Below are 23,139 nucleotides of genomic sequence, written 5' to 3' on the forward strand. Positions count from 1 at the left end.
CTCTATCTCTCGTTTAATGTGTTTGGGACCCTCTGATGTTTTTTTTTTTAAAAAAAAAAAAGAAAAAAAGAAACAATGATGTAATGAATGTGATTTGAAAACATATGTTTTGGGAACCTATGGTTTATGAGATTGGTTTTGATTAACTCGAAATGAAAATTTTTCCTTGTAAAATTGGGTCGTTACATATTTATATATTCGCATGTATTATTCTAAGTATTAGTTTATAAATTACAATGTTCGTATTATTATTTATGTTTTAAAAAAATGGAATCCTAATTCTTATCTTTTTTCTTGGTACCGACAACACTAGTATTTCTCCAAAATAACACCAACCACTATCCAAAATACTTAGAAATTACATATCTTTAATGTTATTTGAACAATTTATTTTTAAATGTGAATTGGGATATTGCTTTCGTCCTACTTTGAATTTTTTTTAAGTCCATAACTAATTAAGTGGTGTAATCTTTAGTTAGTTTATTTATTTATTTCTATTTTAAATGAGTCAACCTAATTTTAACCGATTTATTTAATGTGTTGGGTTGGGAACTACATAAACAAGTCAACCCACTGACAACCCATTTATCTGAAAGGTTGGAAGTGTTTATTGATAAGTTTGTTTTGTTTATACGTATAAGTAACTAACTTGTTAGAAGTGTTCACATATGATATTTATGACCGACTGTAACAAGTTACAGTCAATTATAATAGTCATATGTGAACACTTCCAACAAGTTCGTTACCTAGATGAGTATGAAAAATAAAAGTTACCTAAATGTAAATAAAACGAAATGAAATTCAATTTTCCTTCTATTTTATTTTACCTTCTAATTTTGATTTGATATAAAACTTAACCTAAGTGGTAAATATTTTTAAAACCACACCATTTTGGTAAATTTCTTTTTAAAATAAACTACTATGATTTATAAAAATTAAAAAAAAAAGATAGGGAAAAAAACATTGTTAATTTATAGAATTTTATTGTTTAAGATATTAAATATAAAAATTAAAATTTACTAGAAACTAAAAGTATTAAAGATAAAGACCTATAATATAAAATATAACACAATCTTCAATGAAATTTGCTCCATGTATTACAAAAATTTTAAATACATAAAATAAAAGTAGTTATTTAATAATTATGCCATCAAAAATGACACTCAACATGTCGTAGTCAATTTAAATGCTAAAAAATGACCATAAATATTGTTTTAATGAAATTTAACTGAATTTATTAATATTGCAAATAGTACACATCTAAACAACGGATTTGTTAGAAGTGTTCAAATCTGATCATTAAGCTACCGTCAGTCATAATGGTAGATGTGAACACTTCAAAAAAATTCATTACCTAGATGTGTACAAAAAAACGAAGTTACCCATAGGTAAACAAAATGAAGAGATAATTATCTTGACAAGTGAATTTCCTTTTTTTCGTAAAATAAAAACGTTTTTTGAAACGCTAATTAGGTTTTTTCGTAGAATAATATTTCTATGTTTTTCATTTGTTTCTTCTTTTTAATAGATTAAATAATACAATTGACTAGTCAACATTTTTGCTTTAGTCAAACTGCTTGTTTAATATGATATACCTAGATATGTTAGGAGATTGCATGGTTTTTATTTGTATGCTTACAAGAGTAACTTGCCCTAAATGAACAATAGCGTATGACAGAACATACGATTAAAAACACCCTTAATAATTAAGTAATTATTTTTAACTATAGGAGTAAATCACTAAATCAGGCTCATATATAGCTAGATAGACTGGGGTTGTTCACCTAAATTTGTAACACGTATTAGTTTCTTAGTGTTTTATTTATATATACTTAATGTTTAATGTTTAAATACAAATGAATACCTGTGGCGATAGTAGGCATCGAACAATCTCATTCTAATCATGATTATCATATACATGTGAAATCATAATAGTCCAAGTAAGTAACTCATCAATTCCATCAATAAAAACTCTAGCATAGACATCGTATCTAGTCCATAATTTGTATAGTAGTTGATGTCGAACATAGAGCATCCATCTGTTATACCATACTCATGACAAATAGATATCGATCGAAACTTGTAATTTTCATCACCATTGACATCTTGTATACTCATGTCATAACTAGAATTTCATTCCTTAGTAGATGAATGTTTATTGATTCTAAGTTCGGAATTCCGTTTGAAGGTTGAATTGCGGTTGCATATTAACTATGTGTTGTTTTTCCTTTGTTCAATTTTATTAGATCCAACCCAATAGATTTCGACGTATTTGAATAACTACTAAGAGCTTGATTTATAGAATTAACTCGTTTTTTTATGTCTTTTCAAGGTTGGTCATCCATGAGTGTTCCTTTTGAATTACAACTCGTTCATTAGTGTTTTACATGGTTGTAATATATATCTCTAATTCACCCTCACAACAAATACACATGTTTTCCACAGAAATTGATGGTTCTAAATCAAACTTTCTCCATAATATATCTATCTAATCCAAAGAAATGCACTCACATGCATTAAAATACAATTAATATATAAATACTCAATATATTAATTAAAATTTAAAACTACTAATTTGACTAAAATTATGACGTAGTTTACAAGAATCAAGTTGATATCCACTTAATCATTGAAGTTCCTTTGTCAATATATCTAGAGCTTTAAGTGTCACAAAACCTCGCAACAATATGAAACACGGCAAGTTGTGTTCGTGTTTGAAGACAGTTCTATTCTTTTCAAAACTTTCATATATGGTCCTAAGTTAGGACCTCAAAAACCAATCAATAGGACAAACAAATTTTTCTAAAGAACAATTTTTTTCACATATGTACTTTTTTTAGCTTTGCATGCCATGGTGCCATCGATCCAAAAAGAGACAACCATATCCGAGACAAACATATCCTTATATTTGTTTATCCAAACTAGACCCGGATAATTTAAAACATGTGGATTTATATTACATGTTATTTATGTAAAAAAAAATCTTCTAAAATTATAAACAATTACGTACACAATAAGGAGACTTGTACCTCAATATTTAGTCGACACTTATTGGAGTAGTCTGTTGTAATTTTCAGTATACAATATACATGTTGGATAGTCAACAAGTATAGTCCGCGTTGTACAAAAGGAGCCACACTCGGCTTGTGACTTGATAGACCGCCCACAATGTTTTAAATGTTTTCAATATGTCATCTTCAAAGTAACTAATTGCACACCCCATACATTATGATGATGAAATAAAGCTTTTTAATTTTTTCATTAATCTATTATAGGTATTTTATCAAAATCACAAAATGTGTGGGATTCCTTTCGTGCAATGAGGATGTTGTTTACCAAGAATTATAAAAAGACTTCAATCAAACAAATATCAAAGAACAAATCTTTTTATTGTCACTAAGTGTTTATCATTTTAGAAATTTTTTTATACATAAATAACATTTATATAAATCTAGGTGTTCTAAAATATCCGGGTCAAGTTTGATTAAACCAATATAAAGAAATCTTTGTCTTTGTTTAGATTGATCGCACCATCTCAACTTTGGAGAACGAAGAATAGAGATGAGGGCCAACATGCAAAGCTAAAGGAATACTTATGTGCAAAAAAATTGTTCTTTAGATAAACTTGTTGGTTCTGTTGATTGGTTTGTGAGATCTCTAACTTACAACGATACATTGAAAATTTGAAAATAATAGAATTGTCCTTGAAGACGAACATAACTCGTAATGTAACATCAACTTGACTCCTCAAATTGGTTGTGAGCTATATCATAGTTGTATCTTGCCATGTACTTACATGTTATCAGTCTAATTAGTCAACAAGATAGGCATGCTCAACAAATATTTTTAAAATATAATTTATATATTGAACTTCTATAAATTAATTTTATTTCGATGCATTTGAGCGTATTCCAATGGATTCTATAGTTGTATTTTGAAATAAATAAATAAATAAACCCTCAATCTAACATCATTAACTTTAGTGGGAAATGAGGATATTTGTTGTAATAAAGAATTAGAAATGTTTAAAGAACACTTCACTCAGCACCCAAAAGCCAAGAAAGAATAAATGTTAGGAAATCAAAAAGATATATTCCGGCTAAGTAAAACACTTGTTAAAAAAACTGCAACTCAAAAGGCATGTAGACGACCAACCTTGAAAAAACATGAAAAACAAATTGATTCAATAAATCAAGCTCTTAAAAGACCTACCTTTCACCATGCTAAAAACCTATGTTGGGTTTGATCTAATAGAGTTGGATACGAAACAAGCAAGACATAATTCATATATAACCGTAACTCAGGCTTTTATGAAATTTCAAACTTTGAACCAAAAACCTCAATCATGATACATTCATCCACTAGAGAATGAAATTTCACTTATGTTTCATCCTTTAATCACACGCATAAAAGATGTCAATGGTGATGGAAATTGCAGATTTCATGCAATATCTATTTGTCGTGGGTATGATAAAAATGGGTGGTGGCTTTATGTTCGACATCAACTGCTATACAAGTTATGGAATGCATACGATGTCTGTACTAGAGTTTTCATTGATGGAATCGATAAACTACATACTTCATTGCATTTCTTACAATATGAATGGCTTATTGCCAATACTTTTGGTGTGATCATTAGTTTTTTAACAAAGCAAGGATTTGTAACTTTGTTTCCCATTTGGAAAGATCCAGAGAATTTTAGTAGAATCTGTTAAGATTTCACATGTATAAGTCTATAAGATAATCATCATGTGATGGTATTTTTAGAGGAGATTTTTCGATGCCCCAAATGCAGCTTGGTGAACAGCTTGATGGGAAAGCATATATGTCACGTGGGGGATTGTACAAATAGCTGAAACATTGAAATCCCAAAACATCTTTTATAACTATAGACGATTGTTAAATGATATTACTCTGACTCTAATTTTTGTATTTTTGCATTCATTTTTATTTAATCATTAATTAAATTATTAAAAAAAAAGATGTGTTGATTAATCTTTATTAATCTATACTAATAAATAAAGATCCACTATGCTAGATATCGTTTTCTCATTCCATTTAAACTGAAATGCTCATCTTAAATGCCTTCAATTTAGGAACTTATTGTTTTAGGAAATGATTGTTTTTCCAAATGAATTCATTTTCCCCTAATCTTCAATATCAATAATTTTCTTCTTGTCTCTTTCTCTTGCTTCCAACGACCTTAACCATTGATTTCGACTAAGTCAGAATTATATAGATGAGAGAGTAGGGATGGAGTAGTTCTCAGTGATTATGGTTGAAAACGAGTCTAAGGAGATGCCACGTCAGCCAACACAGGTCCACTACCAACATGGCTACCATGTGGCATGGTAAATGCCATATTTTCTAAAAAAACAAAAACAAGTCTAACAAATTTTGAGCTTTAATGGTAAAAAAAAAAGTTGATGTTAAGGTAAAACCATTAAAAATATGTAAATGGTAGGAAATGATCAAAATGGTGAGTTTTTTAAAAATATGTAAATGGTAAATGCCATATTTCCCTAGCTATAAAAGTAAAACTAGTTTTAATGATAACTTTCGACTAAGAGTGTTTTTCAGTAAAATGGTGAGTTTATTTAGCTTTTGTTCAAACTTCAAAGTTAAAGATATTAAAGTTGTAATCTTTTTAAGTAAGAACGTATGCATACAACTTACACACAGAGAGTATTAACACCTATGAATGTGTAATCATATCCCCAACTAATTGATTCAGCTCCTTACTCTTTTCTGGAGTTATAGGTAGCTCTAGAGTAACCTACACTCACAAAAAAACAAAGAAAAGATAGATGAAAACTCACCACACAATCATTTCCACAAATAACATTTTCCTTTTGCATTAATTTCCCATTCTCATTGAAAAGATAAGCTCACCTCTTTGAAGATTACACTATGAGAGACCTCCTTGAAGCCCTACAAAATCGACATTGAAGCATTTAGTTAGAAGCAATATGATAAGGAAAAAGAAGTATTTAGTCAAAAGAGAGTCAAGAACCAGTTTTCGGAACATATTCAAAGAAGCTTCATTTGAATCCCCAATTTTGGCACGAAAGGTGTTGATTTTATGATTTTCAATGGCAAAAACTGTCATCATCAACACGGATTCCATCCCAAGTCCTTTGCCACGGCTTCTCTAGCAACAATGGAGATGGAAGAAAATGAAACAGATAGATAAACATCATTTTATTCAGACAACAAACTTAGAATTGGATTAAGAAAACAGAGCCTATACCTTTTAGGTTCAGCTATCATTATTTCAATCTCAGCCAGATGGGAATCTTCCAAATCATTCATGTATATATTCACATCACCAACCATGGCTGCAAAACAGAAGAATTGTCAATCCCCAAAGTATGAACTCAAGTCGATTGATTAATGAAACTCAAAACTATCGATCTTTTTCTCCAAAGCTCAAAGTCAATGTCGAACGGAAAGCAATACACAAATCTTACCCTTGAGCAGAAATTTTGATATGAGGAAGCGAATTCAAACGATTATAAACAAATAAAAATTAAGAGGGTAAAGGGTAAAATTGACCTTCGACATGAGGATCGCCATGAACGAATTGTCCAGAAACCAAGTCTTTATCCAAGATGATAAAAGTTTGTTCTACAGAAAGAGTAGGGTTACAGTTATGACGGTAGAATTGAGATAGAAAAATAGAATGGGGAAAGCAGAAGTACTGAGGGGGTCTCGAGTCCATGTAAGCTGCATCTGGTACTCTTCTTCGAGAGTCAAGGGCTCCGACCCGGTGGCTTGTAGTAGAGCAGGATCTTGCATCCATTGATGGTATTTGAGGACGTGTTGATTCATGTACGCTACCAATATCGCTTTCGAACCCTCCAAGCTCACTCCCATTGTTTCCCCCCTTTCTTCTCTCGGAATTGTAACTTACACGCAGACCATCAGTATCTATGGTAATGGTATATGAAGTTATGACCCGAATAATAATGGGCTAATCATGGGCTTTTTGGCTTCTTCATTCGTCGAAACCAGTCCTTATCTGAAATGGTTGGGCCGTATTGAAAGATGTCTCATAATTGCAAAATTTTCATTAAATCGCTAGTAAAATTTCAAAGTTATGAGAAAATTATTTTTGCTAATAAAAGAAACTTAATTTAAAGTCTATATTTTTTATATATATTTAATAAAAGATGTGTTGGATTATGTTATTTTTATTATAAGGTGAATATTTTTAATTTATTATAATTGATATCGTTTAAACTAAGGTGTTCAAAATATATATATATATATATATTTTTATCATATTAACTTGAAATATTTTTAATTTATTAAATATTACAATTTAATATAAAACTTTTTAATTGTTTCATACGTATGGTATGGTTATTGATTATTAAGCAATGGGTATTTGAATGGTTTTTAGAAAAATAAAAAATTATGTTAAATAATTAAGGAGCTAGTATAAGTGAAACATGATTCTTCGAATTTCTATCCCATATAATAATTAGCTAGTTTTAACGTTGTCTCATAAGTGTCATATTAAACAAATAATGTATAATGATGGCATCAAGCCTGCTAACCAAACAATTCAAATTTTGAGGTTATATTTTCGATTTATTTGCTTAAAGATGTGCTAAATTATGTTATCTATAATTAGATTAATTTTGAATTCCTTTACCAACAGGACTTACTTTTTATTGGACCAATTTTTTTTTTTTAATAATGTATTCATCTGTTAATCACCGATTCTAGATGCTTCCCACTGCCTTTCTCTTAGTTGACCGTACGCGTAGGTTAATCAGACATTCCATTTCTTCCTTCTACCACTCCTTATCTAAACCCTCTCTTCTCTTTCTTCTTTCCATTGCTCCTTTGTTCTCCAAACGCTTCCTTGCATTCTCATCACATTCAAAATCGGAATCGAAAGGGAAAGCCCATCACAACTTTTGATCCTTTCCTCCAATTACTCGAATCTACCGCTTTCATTGCTATTTCGACATAAACCCTACCCTTACTTCTTCGCTCTTTCGCCTCCTTTCTCGAATAACCGTCCTTGCTGCCTTGAATCGATGGAAAACAGGTCGTAGGGCAGACCCCTTCTCGTCACCACCATCAGATATCGGATATGGAAGGCAACGAAAGGCAATCGAGTAAGGTACGTGACCAATTTACGTTTGTTAGATAATCATGTATCTCCGATTTTTCCCTTTCATTCACTCACACCACCGACTCTTCTCGCATCTACAATAAATGTCGAGGAAACCCCAATCTTTAATTTCTTTGTTGATACTTACATGTTTTTATTATTTTGAGTGAATGTAAGGCTATTGGCTGAAAAACATATGGCGTCTGCTCTTTGTATGTTGTAATTTTTTCCTCCAATTTCATATGATTTTCATGCTCTTCAGTTCTGGTGCAGTCACCGGTGTTATTTCAAAGTTGGCCATCAATTTTCACCTCAACTTGAAGCCCTTCAACGTTTTCTCAAAACGGCCCAAACCTAAAAGATACATGTAGGCCGACGAACCTGGTGATGTTAATTTTATTTTGAAGCGTTTACACATGAACTAACTGATCTTTTTAAAAAATCAAATAAGAGATTAGGAAAGCTATCTTCTGTTGGACGTGTTGAAGATTAACTGTCAGGAAAAATATGTAGGTATAATATATGTAACTTTTATAGTGGATTTGAAGTTTTTATATTATTTTTTTAATCGACTGAGTTGTCATTTGAATCTATTATGTTATGGTTTTATGGCAACAATCTTTAGCCACTAATCTTCAAAGTCTTTCAATGGAGTTGCTTTTCTTCCACTTCCTTTGTTTCTTGACAGTGTTTTCTTCGACTAGAGAAGAATAAACAACTAAGCAGTTTCCACAACGTTGGGATTTAGGGATTTTTGGTAAATTGTTCTTTACACCCAAATAGATTGAAATTTGTCCAATTTCTTATCTTCCCTTCCTTTTTATTATCATAGAAATTCAAGAAAAAATTGTTGCTACATACAAAAAACCTAAGTAAGAAGATTACAAAGATTTGTTGCAATTAAAATATATCATGATAGTTGGCAGTTCCATACTCACATTAATTTATAATGTAATTTAAACTAGTGAAATGGAACACCATTCTTGTCTATGCATAGAATATTTTTTTTTTGCCACATTTCCTATTTCTAATGTTGCCCTTTTAAGATTTAACACCTTATGACTTATAGTTAATAACATGTGTACAAATAAAGATTTCAACTTCAAATGTAAACTTTACATACAACAACAATTGCCTTTTTAGTGATGGTGAAAAAGTTAATATAACTTTTGAGAACTGTATTATGTAAAAATGGTAATTGAGGCACTCATAGAAGTTAAGTGTTTTTTTTCTTTATTTTGAAACAAGGAATTTAATAATTAATAATCCACTTAGATATGAAAAAGTAGCTACCATAGTATCATCCCATCTTTCTGTAGGCATTATCCTCTATATTAAGAAAAGGAAATTAACAATTCAAAATCCTATTGCTGTCCACATGTTAAAAATTTCAAATCCTAATGAAGAAAAGAAAAACTTAGTGAGACTGAATATGTATTTTATCAAAATACGTCCAACTTCATTTCAAATTTCAGTTCTTGAAATCTTAGAAAAATTATAAATACTATTGTGAATATGCGAGGAATGTATGGCATAAACTAGGTTCTATGCCTACAGAAAATCAATGCACATGTATATTGAGATCATTACAGACCTTTATCTTACTTGGAATGATAGCTTAAGGTAAAGTAACATCAAATTAACTGTCTTTTTTTTAGAAACTTGTTGCATTTCTTGTCTCACCTTCATTTTGTGTTTGTGGTTGGTATATCCACAGAAGAGAATAGATGGAGATTCTATTAAAGCAGCATCCACTGATAATAGCAGAACAATGGAGTTTCTAAGTTTTTTGACTTTAGTACCCATCAGCTATTTGCTAAAATGTCACAGCCAACTCTACCTTTTCTTGCTTAGTTTGGTTTCAATAATATGTGGATCTATGAAAAAGTTATGATGTTGGTTGTAATATTAAATATGGTGGTGCTAAAACTGATGATGATTCTTGGTTATAACTTTCAATTGTGGACTCATAGACATTTGAACAATACCTTTGTGGAGCTGTTTTCATCCCTGAAGGTTGTCCACATCAAGTTTATTGTTTTTCTTATCATTAAAAAAATGTTTATGTCCAACATATGTAAAATTATATCTTTAATCAGTTTTTATTCATGGTCTGGAGTAGAAGTGGTGAATTTCAGTTGTTATTACCTAATCAAGTATCTTATTAATGAAGTTGAGGATGATAAATATTGATTTTTTTATTTTTATTTTGTGGGCTTATAGTTTCATTGCAACATAATGTTTCTTAAGAAAATTGGTCCTTCGCTATCTTGTATCCGATGCATACCTTGCTGTGAATATAGCTTGCTCCCATTTTATGCAAGTGCTATCTTCATCTAATAACTTGATTGCTCAACCATCACCAATAATATCATTTTGTTCTTATATGAATTAAGATCGACCCCACAATGCGGGAGAATATTTTCTAGTTTTATATTACAAGTTAGAATATATATATATATATATATATATATATATATATATATATATATATATATATATATATATATATATATATATATATATATATAATAAACAAAATTGATGGATAAAATTTAGATTTGTATTCAAAGAATTGCAACTTCTAAATCATTTATACTTATTATATGTGTACTTTATTTGACTAGTGTAACGCCCGTAAATTCGAGCTAATCATTTTGAAGCGTTAAGAATGAATTCTTGATAGAAGCTTATTTAGAATAAATAATCTCAACCAAAGCTATAGTATATGTCACAAGGATTTCGTACATATAAAGAACGCTGAAATCCGACTTATAACGAAGAAGTTATGACATGTCGAAGTTTTGCAACAAAACCAGCACAACATGTCGTAAAAAGTGAATTTTTGATAAACTACTTTTTAGCCTTATAAATCTAAACTAAAGTTATAGTAGACGTTAAACCGAAATCGTTCATATAGAGAACGTCAAAATCTAACTTCGTATGAAGAAGTTATGATTTTTCTAAGATTTTGCATAACAATACACAACCTAGAAATCGAATTTTAGATCGATCGATCTTTAGCTGACACCACCTAAATGAGAATTGAAGATCTCGTTAGTAGGAGCTCAACGATATAAAGACAACCGAAACGTACGTCAGATGACAAAGTTATGCATTTTTAACAGACTTTAACTGCTTGAGTATGTTAAAATATAACTTTAAAAATAAAATCAAAATTAGCCGAAGGAAGAAATAATAGATCACGTCGCTACCTACGCGTGGATATAAACAACGTCAAAAATGGAGCTCGTATGCGAAAGTTATAGAATTTAGAAGATAATTAGTGTTTAGGATTAACCAGCAAGTGACATGTGACAAGATCTGGGCCACACCTTCCTCCCCACGGCTTGGAACGAGATTGCGACACCTGGACGGAGTATGACCAACGTAACTCGAAGTACGCCCAACGTACTTCTGTTTTGGCCATTACGCCCAGTGTACTTCTGTTTTGGCCATTACGCCCAACGTACCCTTGCATACGCCCAACGTACGCGGGTGCTGGCGGCCTATAAATAACACTCATTTTTCCTCATTTCTCCACACCAATTCACATAAACTTCTCTCCCAACACCCCCAAACCCTCAAGGCTTTTCCTGAGCACTTCCTAGGTGTTATTAGTGAGTCCCGGAGCGCCAAAAGGCCCCGAGAAGAAGATCTTTCGGCTCAGAAGTTCTGCCTGCATAGAGCCCGGTTTCTCGCTAAACCACCTGTAAGTTAAGTTATGCTTACCGTACTTTAAATATAACTTATGTGTAAGTTCATTATCGTTATGATGAACCTATAAACAAGATTTATCAGTGACTCTAAGTTATTATACCGATTTATCTACTTACGGGGATGATGTCCAGGATGGATTTAGTGATGTGTTTAAAGTGAGATTTCCAAACAGTATACCAAATAGAACCTACCTCCGATACGATCCTACCTGGTTGTTCCTTACTTGATAGATCATGAAAGTAGACTTCATGTTAATGATGAATCTAGACTAATAATTAGTCGCAATAAATATTAGACTAAAATCTAGTAATAATGATACTAGCTTTTGTCGAAGGAAAAGAAAATTGTTAGAAGTGAATCGATGCCCGAATTTCGAGTCATCACTTTAACAAGTGAGTGCATAGTCACTTTAACAAGTGAGTGCATAGTCACTTTAACAAGTGATTTTAATACAAGTATTAATTAGAGTATTAAATATATGTTTATGTGCGAAATATTCGATATTTCCTGAAATACGTGTTAAGAGCATAGATGACAATATATGATGATTTAGGATATAAAGTAAACCTAAATTAATTAAGAGGAATAGTGGGTAGTATCTTCTTATGAGTACGAGTGAGATATACACAGAGGGTAAAACTTTAAAATTTTTCATTGATCCGTGAGCATTGATTAGACATAGGGGTGTCAAAAAAAAAAAGCAAAACCGAATAACCAAACCGAACCAAATGACGTTTGGTTAATTTGGGTCGGGTTATTTGATTTTCGATAATTTGGTTTGGTTGATCAAATAAGGATATTTTATTCGGTTTGGTTTTTGGTTAAATTTTCATTGTTTTGGTTAAACCGAATATACTATTTAATATATATATATATATATATATATATATATATATATATATATATATATATATATATATATATATATATATATATATATATATATATCAACATTTTATATATAAATTTATTGATTAGTTACTAAGATCTCCATGACTTTTTTAGTTGTTAACCATTATAAAGTTATAATTGTTTTGTATTTTGTATTAAAAGCAAAAACAAATTAACCAAATAACCTTTAGATGTTTCTTTCATTTTCATATACGATTAAAATTATATTAAGCTATCTCTACAACTTATATATAATATTTTATATATTAATGTAGTTTCTTTGTTTGGTAATAGTTTAGTAAGTTTTTTTTTGTTGTAGTTTAGTATTTATTTTTACGTGCTGAATTTTATTCGGTTTAACCATTAAACTGAACTGAATAAACCATAACCGTATAAACCAAAACCGATTATACCAAACTTTATTTGGTTTGGTTGTGGTTAGATTTAAAATGTCAAGAAACCGATAAAACCGAACCGTTTTAACCGAAAACCGAAAAACCAAACCGAATAACACTGACATACTCATTCGTCCCAAATCCGAGAGTATGGAATGGACATATTTGATCCAAGAGCATGGATTAGACATACCTGATCCGGGAGTATAGATTAGGTAAAGCTATTAATTTTAGATTCGAGAGTATGGATCGTGTCGTTATGAGGATCGACGAGATGGGGTAAAATTGCTTATATTAGTTGAATTTGTATATTGCAAATTCTAATATATATATATATATATATATATATATATATATATATATATATATATATATATATATATATATATCACCGAGTTTCCCAACATAACTCACTCAGTTTGTTGTATCACATGTGGCTATATGAAAGATACATACTGCTGAGAGATTCAAGGAGTATTAGGCCACTAGTTTAATTATTGTAAGGCTTGTAATATTTCGTTATGCTTATGTTTCTGTCTTGATGATGACATTCCAATGTTTTAATATAAATAAATTACATTTCAACGGAAATGCTTTGATAATATCATTCTCATGTTTTATGGGAACAAATTCCGCAATACTATTTGTTTAGAAATGATACTATTATTTTTAAATAAGCATAAACAAATCGGTCTTTTCTGACTGTGAAAATGGGGATGTTACAATTGGTATCAGAACATTAGTTTAAGCGAATAAAGAGTAAGGATTTATTTCTAGACTTAAACTTAGAATGCTAAACGACGATTGTGAGATGAGTATCTGCTATATTTAGGATGTATACCTAAATAGACATGAGCACTAGCTTATTTAGGGAAGATTCCTAAATTTCTCATATGTGCTAAACGATATATGCTTTATGATGCTATCGTTTGATCGAATCCATGTTCTATTGTTGCTCATATCTGGAAATTTTATGTGTTCAACTTTCTAAATGTTTAACTATCAACTTTTACTTGGAAAGAAGATCCAACTTTTTGGAAGGAAACTTGAAGATTGAAGAGATTGAAGTGAGGAAAGGACCTTAGATCCGACATCTACCTAGTGTTAGCTAAAAGACCAAGTATGCCCAAGAATCATATTAAAGTGATATTACTGATTAATATATGAAACTAATGGGTCACACTAACAACAACTTGATACAATTGATTATTTATTAGAAATTGATTTTAATAAATATTTGATAAAACTCTTATAATTAGATTGGAAATTATTTGTTTCACGAAAATAATAATTTCCATTAGCAAGTAACTTAATATATATCATAAGGTATGAATTAATAAGTAATGCACAACTTTTTGGACTAGTTGAAAACCTTTTGTCTTTTACTTAAAAGACAAAGTTTATATTTTATAAACCTTGAGTTTATAAAATTTAAACTAACTTTCTTCTTCTTTATGCAATTTTTGAGATATGCATAAAAAAGAGAAGTATATGACTTGTCTAATCATTCTTTAAAGGCATGAGAAACATGTTTATGATAATGATGACAAGTTTGCTTAAAGTGCTAAGGACTAATGGTTAATAACTTCACTTTATGCATATAAATAAGAGGGATTGCATTTAGCAAGATTGCTCATTCCTTCTTCTCTTCTCCATGGCCAAGACCTCTCTAGGAGACTCTTCCTCTCTTCTTTGCTTTGATTTATTGAAGATTACTTGCATATCTTTTTCTCTATTTAAGTTTATATTAGTTATGAACTTAAAGCTTAAGGGTTTAAGAGTTTTGGACTAACATCTACATCAAGTTGAGTCATTGTTGGTGTCTCAAAGGTTCCACATTCTTCATCAACTTTCAAGCTTCCCGAGAGGACCCAAAGAACTACAAAGGTTGTTATTTCTTCATCTCTTCTTTGGTTGGTGTTTAAATCTTTCTATAACTTGCAAGAAGATCCTTGGTAGGTATAAAATGTTTATCTTATCTCAAACCTAAAGTCTTCCATTGCCATAATTTTTCTAGTTTATGAAACTATTATTGAACTAAAACCCAACAATTGGTATCAGAGCCATCTTGCAAGTTTGGTTAGATTTTTTATTTTTGGAATAGTTTTTGGAGAATATGGATAACTTGTTTTTATACAAAAATAAGTTCATACACATTTTCTTTGACAACTTTTTGTTATTTTATGTGACAAAAGTTTCATGCATTTTTTGTCATTTAAAGTTGTCTTAGAAAAACAAAGATTGTTTGATGGATATTGATGTATATGATGTGCATAAACTAACCAATGATCAATGTGTTGTTATGTTGTTGTGTTGGTTATTTATTTATTTTTTTTATAAAATAATTGTAATAATTTATTTATTCATATGATATTTAATAATTAAATAGATTAGTTTTTCTTGGTTATTTTTGTAAGTAATAGATTAGTTTTTAGAAATAATTTATTTGTACAAAGATTTAATAAGAAATGAAGTTTGAACCATTTTTTTAAGACAAAAGGAAAAATTTTCGAGTTCAACATGTGCTGGGCAGAACATGACACTTTCTGAAACGTGTCATGAGTGCTACACATATGCTGAACAGAAATATGACACTTTCTGAAAAGTGTCATGAAAGCTGCAGTTTTTCCTTTAAAAATGTCATTCAAATCTTTTGCAAGCAATGAGTATTTACTCAAGTGGGAGCTTCTACAACAACATTGAAAAAATATTTTTGATCTCCTTAAATGTCCCTTTAGGAATGGACTTGACATTTTTGTGTTGGCTTACAAAAATATTATTAGTTGGTTATATTTATGCATATATCTTTTTATGCATGTTTGTGTTGTTTATTTTATGCAATTGTTATGTATAGTTGATAAATTAGATTTTCACATGCTACAATAATTTTGGATAAAATAAACATCACATGGATTTTGGATTTTCAAAATTAGACATAAGATGTAACAAATTATTATTTTAAAAATAAAACTCGGCTTTATAAAATCGTTAATAACGACAAATTTTGAAATACTCCATTATAAGTTTTAAAATGATGATTTTTGTAACTTGTACAAACTACAAATATATAAGTAATAAAATGAAGTTTTATTAAATATATAAAGGGTTCAAATGCATTCAAACTTAATATCGGTTATTGAAATTGAATCACATCAAATTATATAAAAACTAGCTTTTATATACAATATTTAAAATGTAATTTTCTTTCGAAGATTGATACCATGGTTTATTATATTCATGTAATAACCATGATATGATATGTTTTTAAACAAGAATTATAAAATATATAAAGACCCTTTTTTACAAATCTCAAATCTATGCAATCCTTTTGAAGAACACTCGCACGTCTCTTGTATGCACTAGTGGGATAAATGATATCTAACCACTTAGTGTTGTCTTTTGATGTCCGGGGTGTCTTCACGATTTCTATAACCAAGTTATAGGTCGATTACACAAGTTTTTCAAATTGGACGATTTGATCGGAAATCTTTTGTGATAAAGGATACCTAAGCAAGAGAGTACCGATGCATAGATGGGATCAAGCATGTCTAATTAAATTTGTTATTAGCGATCCCTTAAATCTAGGAGTTATATGGTAATATATAATTGATAATCGATATCTACCAAGTTGAATTCAAATGGATGGGATAAAGGATACCTAACCATTTATTTGTTTAGCAACTTGGATCCTAGACTTTGAAAATTAATGTTTTTGGAAACTAAATGGGTATTAATTATTAAAGATTAAATATTGAAAATAATAAATGAATTTTGTTAAAAAAATTTAAATAATCCATTCTCATCATCATGAATTGACATTTTCTTTAATGACTTAATGAAATAATAACATTCATTAGATACAACTTCAATGAATGGGTTCATATCTTAAGAAACAATCTCGTAAGAGATATGAAATTGTATACACTTAAAGGTCCTAGTCCTAAACTATTTGCTTTGAGCAATGAACTTGAACATGATTCCTAGTAAAGGCATCATCGTGATGCTTAAGATGCTTCTAACATCAAGCTAGAAATAGTTATTCATGACTTCTAGGAAGTCTTGAATAATTTAAACATATATCTAATGATTTAACAGGTCAACCCATATTCCAATAAATACAATGATATTTTATTTAAAGCTAGTTTAAACATTGGAATAATGCAAGGCTAAAAGAATCACCTTGTGTGATCCATGAGGCCCATGTTTTATGGACTGAACACCTTTAAGCCCAAGAAATCTACTAAAGCCCACATAGATGGATCCTGTTTCTTTTGTGAAGAAACTGGACACTGGAAGAGGATTTACTCCTCTTATTTGGAAAGAAAGTCTGGAAGAGACTAGTACTTATTGTATCTACTAGATATGGCTTGTACTTTTCATATAACACTTAGGTATTTGGTACTTAAATGTTAATCTAATATTTTTAAATGGCTTGTAAATATTTATTGAAGAGTAACCAAGCTGAGCATAATCTAGTTGGATCCTAGACTTTGAAAATTAATGTTTTTGGAAATTAAATGGGTATTAATTATTAAAGATTAAATATTGAAAATAATAAATGAATTTTGTTAAAAAAATTTAAATAATCCATTCTCATCATCATGAATTGACATTTTCTTTAATGACTTAATGAAATAATAACATTCATTAGATACAACTTCAATGAATGGGTTCATATCTTAGGAAACAATCTCGTAAGAGATATGAAATTATATACACTTAAAGGTCCTAGTCCTAAACTATTTGCTTTGAGCAATGAACATGAACATGATTCCTAGTAAAGGCATCATCGTGATGCTTAAGATGCTTCTAACATCAAGCTAGAAATAGTTATTCATGACTTCTAGGAAGTCTTGAATAATTTAAACATATATCTAATGATTTAACAGGTCAACCCATATTCCAATAAATACAATGATATTTTATTTAAAGCTAGTTTAAACATTGGAATAATGCAAGGCTAAAAGAATCACCTTGAGTGATCCATGAGGCCCATGTTTTATGGACTGAACACCTTTAAGCCCAAGAAATCTACTAAAGCCCACATAGATGGATCCTGTTTCTTTTGTGAAGAAACTGGACACTGGAAGAGGATTTACTCCTCTTATTTGGAAAGAAAGTCTGGAAGAGACTAGTACTTATTGTATCTACTAGATATGGCTTGTACTTTTCATATAACACTTAGGCATTTGGTACTTAAATGTTAATCTAATACTTTTAAATGGCTTGTAAATATTTATTGAAGAGTAACCAAGCTGAGCATAATCTAGTTGGAACTCCACTCTCGAAGATTAGTTTATTATTTATGCTTAGAGCTTAAATTGCTTGTAATGTGAAACAATATTTGTTTTGGAAAAAAATATGTTTTAATTTAGCATGTCTAAATTTATGTCTCGGTTATTTTATTCAAATGTTTGATCATTTACTTAATCGTTTTTCATAACGATAATATTCATATTCTGAAATGATTAACCTCTATTAATGAGACTAGATCTCTTAATAGAATTGTGAAGTAAATATCAACATTCTTATAAATAAAATTACATTCTATATGCAAGCACTTTTTTTTACCTAAACTTGTTTTAATTCAAACTCATCTTTGACATTGTTATCTTTATTATATAAATGACATTCACATCTTCCAACTTCAAGAAAGGGATCTTTGAGGGCTAATAATGTAGTTTATTTGACATATGTGAACCTTATTTATATGTAAATGATTCCTAATGATATCTTAACTAAAGTGTAGATAAAATAATTAAGGAACTATACACTTTGGTATATCACTTCATTTCTAATGAATGTCTGAGATTAAGCACAAGATACCAAATCAAATTTGTTAACAACTATAGTAGTTTCAATTATATTTTATAAGGTAAAACATAATTGTGAAATCTTGTTGAAGGTTTCAAAAAGTTGAGATACAAACCAGTAAGAACCATATAAGGCCTTAATGATAATAAATAATGAATTAAATCTTACTTGGTATGATTTACTTTCTAATCGGTAGAAATATCATCCTTTAATCTTTTGGGATAATACTTCAATCGCTATTACTTGTATCTTGAATACAAATACCAAGTAATAAGTAGATTAAACACTTTATAAGATTAAGTATGGAGAGGCTCCATCCTTATCTTACTTAATGTTTTATGGATTTGAAGTCGATGTTGGACTAAGGCTTCTAAAAGAAAAATCTACTAAGTACATATTTGTATAATACTCTAAATGTGGCTTAGATTATCATATGCAAACCCGCCAAGAATAAGTCATTTTATTCTTATGAAAGCTAAGTTAGTATAAAGCAAGCTTCTAATGACAAAGTGAGTGGGAGGTATATGGAACTTGAAGAAGCTCAAAAACCATAACCTTATGCAGTAATAGTTAGAACTAGTCTTAACAAGGGTTGTTAAAATTGAATAATAGCTATTCACAAACACAAATTGTTTGCATTAATGGTAGAACTCATCTATGACTTGAGAAATGTGGAATCTGTCATTGATGAGCTTTTGTCGATGGTATCTGGAAAATCCATCAAAAACCAAGATACTATGTCATATTTCGAATCTAATAAATGAATTCAAGTCATGAACATGAGATGTAATCCATGTATTATAATCAAGAATGGGCTTGATTAAAATTTATCCTTGTATAAATGCTAGAAGGAGTAAAAGATTCTTCTAGAAAGAATAAATTACATGGATAACCATACACATATAAACCAAGAATTGTAATAAAAGGATTCTCTCATACTCATGTTATTAACTATGATCCTCATCATACTCATGACATTGACTATGATCAAACCTTATTCACAAGTAGCTATGATTAGATCAACAAGGATATTATTTGCTATAAATTCATATTCTTAATATGAGATATAGTAAATAGATTTCAAAAAAGACCGCTTTTCTTAATAGACATCTACTAGAAGATATCTATATAGATTAGCCTGGAGGTTTTCTTAATCCATGTTATCCTAACAAAATGTGTAGAGCTTGAGATCCACTTGTGGATATAAAGCAAACATGTCAAATATGGTATTTGATCATGTTGTAAGCATGTCATAGGATACTAATTGAATAATGGTTAAGTCATTGGATGACTAAAGGAGCATTCTAAAAGTACGTTAGAAGAACTAAGAGAATGTATATGAGACATATAGCTTAGAAAAAAAATCTTCATGTAAAGAGCTACATAAGATTCTAATTCTAAACAAATATATATATATATATATATATATATATATATATATATATATATAATTGTGAATTATAATTGGATTATGACATCATTATGAATGGTAAGTTTTGTTGGAATGAGGTCCAAGCAAAACATAATGACATAATCTACTACAAAAATAAGAATACACTACTTTATATGCTGAATTCAAATATGATTGGATGAATGGAATCATTGAAAAATTATGTTGATTTCTACCATTCGAGGCTCACATAGAAATCTTTGTGACTTTAAGAGTATACTTAATCAAGCTAAAAGACTCTATGTCACGAAAGAACACTAATCATAGATATTTAACTATACTTAGAGTAAAGTAAAGTATGGAGATGAAAGTATTCACAGAATTCATACAAATTAAATTTTGATAGATCCATTGATAAATCATTCTTTTGAGCTAAGTATGATTAATCACACTTCAGCTATAAGACTTTATTATTCTAGAAATGGGTTTTTGATTTGGATTTAGTATTTAGATATTGGAACATTATAAAAACAACTATTAGATAATGTTATGATATATTAGGATATACTCATCACTTAATACTTGTTGTGTTCTATATTAACATGTTTAATCCATGAATAATGTTATTATTCTAAAAGTTCATAGTCGGTTATAATTGTGGGAGAAATTATGAAATAAGACTAATATGAATTGGATTGGTTGACTATCGCTAGATGAAAGTTGGTAAGTGTTTGTAACCAAGTTTCATAGATACTTGTCAGAGAGCTAGTATTGAACTAACCCGCATCAAGATCATCTCATGGATCGCTATCATGAATGATACTTGATTAAAAGGTACTATCTTTGTACCCTTAACACCTGAGATACATAGTGGGAATTAAGTGCTGGGAGTGCTATGCTTTGATATGGATTATGTGACTATATGGATTGTGTGGTGTATGCTATGGGGAACTCACTAAGCATTAACTTACAGTTTGTGGTTGGTTTTAAAGTACTTTGGAGCCTAAGGGCAAGGGCAAGGTTTGATGGCATGACATGCACTCTCCGACATTTGATTTGATGGGACACTCTGATATATGGAATAAAATGTTGACGTTATGGATTTTGAAAACAATTGTCATTGTCACTTTATATTTTATGGGAATGTTTTGGTTAATTAAAAATGAAAATTTTATTTGAAAATTCAGGTCGTTACAAGTTGGTATAAGAGCCTTGGTTTGAGGTATTCGGGCACACTCTCGGGTGTGTCAGGACTCAAACTAAGGAAATGATAAAATTGTTTTCAAAAATCAAAAGTTAAAAACTTCTTAAAATGGAAAAAGAGGAGAGTGCAACATGCATGATCGACCGAGCCCAAGTAATTAGTTCCCCAATATGTTAGCCATGCTATACTGATATTTGGATTATAATAGTCGGATGAATTTTGCTATGTGCATGCTTTTAAAATTGTATATGGTTAGAAGCTTATAACCTTAGAATGATTGATTTGGACTTATTTCTTGTTCCTTGTTTGGTTATGGTCCTAGGGTAGAATCTATTATTCGAAAGTCTATTTGATTATGTTCTGTGTATAATTTGCATGCATAAGTCAACCTGTTAGGATTGAGTTCTATTTGATATGGATGGAGCAAATCTTAGGATAGCCTAGGATTTGAGTTATGAGGTAGCCTGTGAGATATGATTTGTTCTAGGGCGAATTAGAGTTATCAGGTAGAGCCTTGGGGAAGGTACATGTAGGTGTGGAAGGTAGTATTAGGCCTGTACTACTAAAAGCACAAGACCTGTACCCGAACTAATGTTCGATCTGGAAGCTCTAAGGAGAACTGGTATTTCAGATCAAAATGGTGGTGACACGGTTTGGAGCAGGGGGATTAGGATCAAGATCAAGGTCCGGATCTGGATCGGGTGATGGTACCGAGCCCAATGATGAGAGGCTGTGCGAGCTTATTACAGTCGATGTTACGAGGGGCATCCTTGACGCTACCCCAGTGATTTTTGGGACGGTCAAGGAAGGGATTATGGAGATTATGGAGGAGAGGCTTAGGTCATTCAGAGCCAAGACTGCTATGGGCCAGGTCAGGGCCTGAACTTCCTCATTCTGGGAGTTCAAGGCGTGCGGGGCGCCATAGTTATTCAGGGTCAGGGACCCCATAGTTAGTTGACGTTGGGTGGCAGCCATGGAGAACACCCAACACACTAATTCTTGCCCTAATGCAGAAAAGGTGAGATTTGCTTTGTGTATGCTGAGGGACCGAGCCCATGACTGGTGAGGAAAGGTGACCAGTCAGGTGGGGGCAGCTGGAGTGGCAGAGATGATATGGACAGAGTTTGTCGGGCGATTTGATTTGGAGTTTGCACCATCTTTTGAGGTGCAACGACTAGTGAGGGTGTTTCATGAGCTCCAGCAGACCACTGAGACTGTGGCAAAGATCACCACCAAGTTTCGAGAACAAACACTGTTGATGCCATATTATGCTATATATGAGTATATGAGGAGGACAATGTATCATTTCATGCTGAGGGATGATATCCGAGAGTTTGTGAGCTTTACAAGGTGTAAAACCCTAAACGAGATGGTGGAGAAGGCTCGTGAGTGGGAGATGTAGTTGGAGTTCTGCACCAAGCGGAAACCAGAGTAGGAACAAATAGTTGTAGGTCAGGCTAAAAAGCCTAAGACCTTTGATTCTTTTGGTTGGGGCCAGCAGGGCTGTGGCCTGTATGTTAAGTGCGGGAGGTCACATGGAGGAGTTTGTCGGGTGATGGGCATAGTATGATATACCTGTGGTCAGTCCGACCACGTG

General features: G+C 30.9%; 1 protein-coding gene and 1 long non-coding RNA gene across 3 annotated transcripts; one reads left to right on the forward strand and one right to left on the reverse strand.

Annotated features, from left to right (window-relative positions):
- Positions 1 to 5,628: 5,628 nt before the first annotated feature.
- LOC145047089 (Acyl-CoA N-acyltransferases (NAT) superfamily protein) lies at positions 5,629 to 6,930 on the reverse strand. Its single transcript, XM_078995334.1, has 6 exons — positions 6,702 to 6,930; positions 6,556 to 6,627; positions 6,251 to 6,338; positions 6,014 to 6,146; positions 5,893 to 5,931; positions 5,629 to 5,776 (listed from the first exon to the last, which is right to left on the reverse strand). The coding sequence occupies exons 1-6, from the start codon at positions 6,874 to 6,876 to the stop codon at positions 5,696 to 5,698; spliced, it is 588 nt and encodes a 195-aa protein (XP_078851460.1). The 5' UTR covers positions 6,877 to 6,930; the 3' UTR covers positions 5,629 to 5,695.
- Positions 6,931 to 7,749: 819 nt separating this feature from the next.
- Positions 7,750 to 10,335, forward strand: LOC145047091 (uncharacterized). Of its 2 annotated transcripts, none has more exons than XR_013682112.1 (2): positions 7,750 to 8,137; positions 8,391 to 10,335. It is a non-coding gene; the product is annotated as an uncharacterized LOC145047091 (long non-coding RNA). The 2 variants fall into 2 exon arrangements; XR_013682113.1 differs by having other exon boundaries at positions 8,402 to 10,335.
- The last annotated feature ends 12,804 nt before the right edge of the window (positions 10,336 to 23,139 follow it).

The sequence above is a fragment of the Lactuca saligna genome, chromosome 5 (assembly GCF_052625555.1).
Source record: "Lactuca saligna cultivar CGN05327 chromosome 5, ASM5262555v1, whole genome shotgun sequence".
In the NCBI taxonomy this organism is placed as follows: domain Eukaryota; kingdom Viridiplantae; phylum Streptophyta; class Magnoliopsida; order Asterales; family Asteraceae; genus Lactuca; species Lactuca saligna.

What these genes read in the sequence shown, in the direction of transcription:
- LOC145047089 (XM_078995334.1), bottom strand. Translation starts at nt 6,876, where the DNA reads ATGGGAGTGAGCTTGGAGGGTTCGAAAGCGATATTGGTAGCGTACATG. An exon ending in TGGCGATCCTCATGTCGAAG is followed by an intron (nt 6,339 to 6,555) that starts GTCAATTTTACC and finishes TCTGTTTTGCAG; the next exon opens with CCATGGTTGGTGATGTGAAT. An exon ending in TGAATATGTTCCGAAAACTG is followed by an intron (nt 5,932 to 6,013) that starts GTTCTTGACTCT and finishes TCGATTTTGTAG; the next exon opens with GGCTTCAAGGAGGTCTCTCA.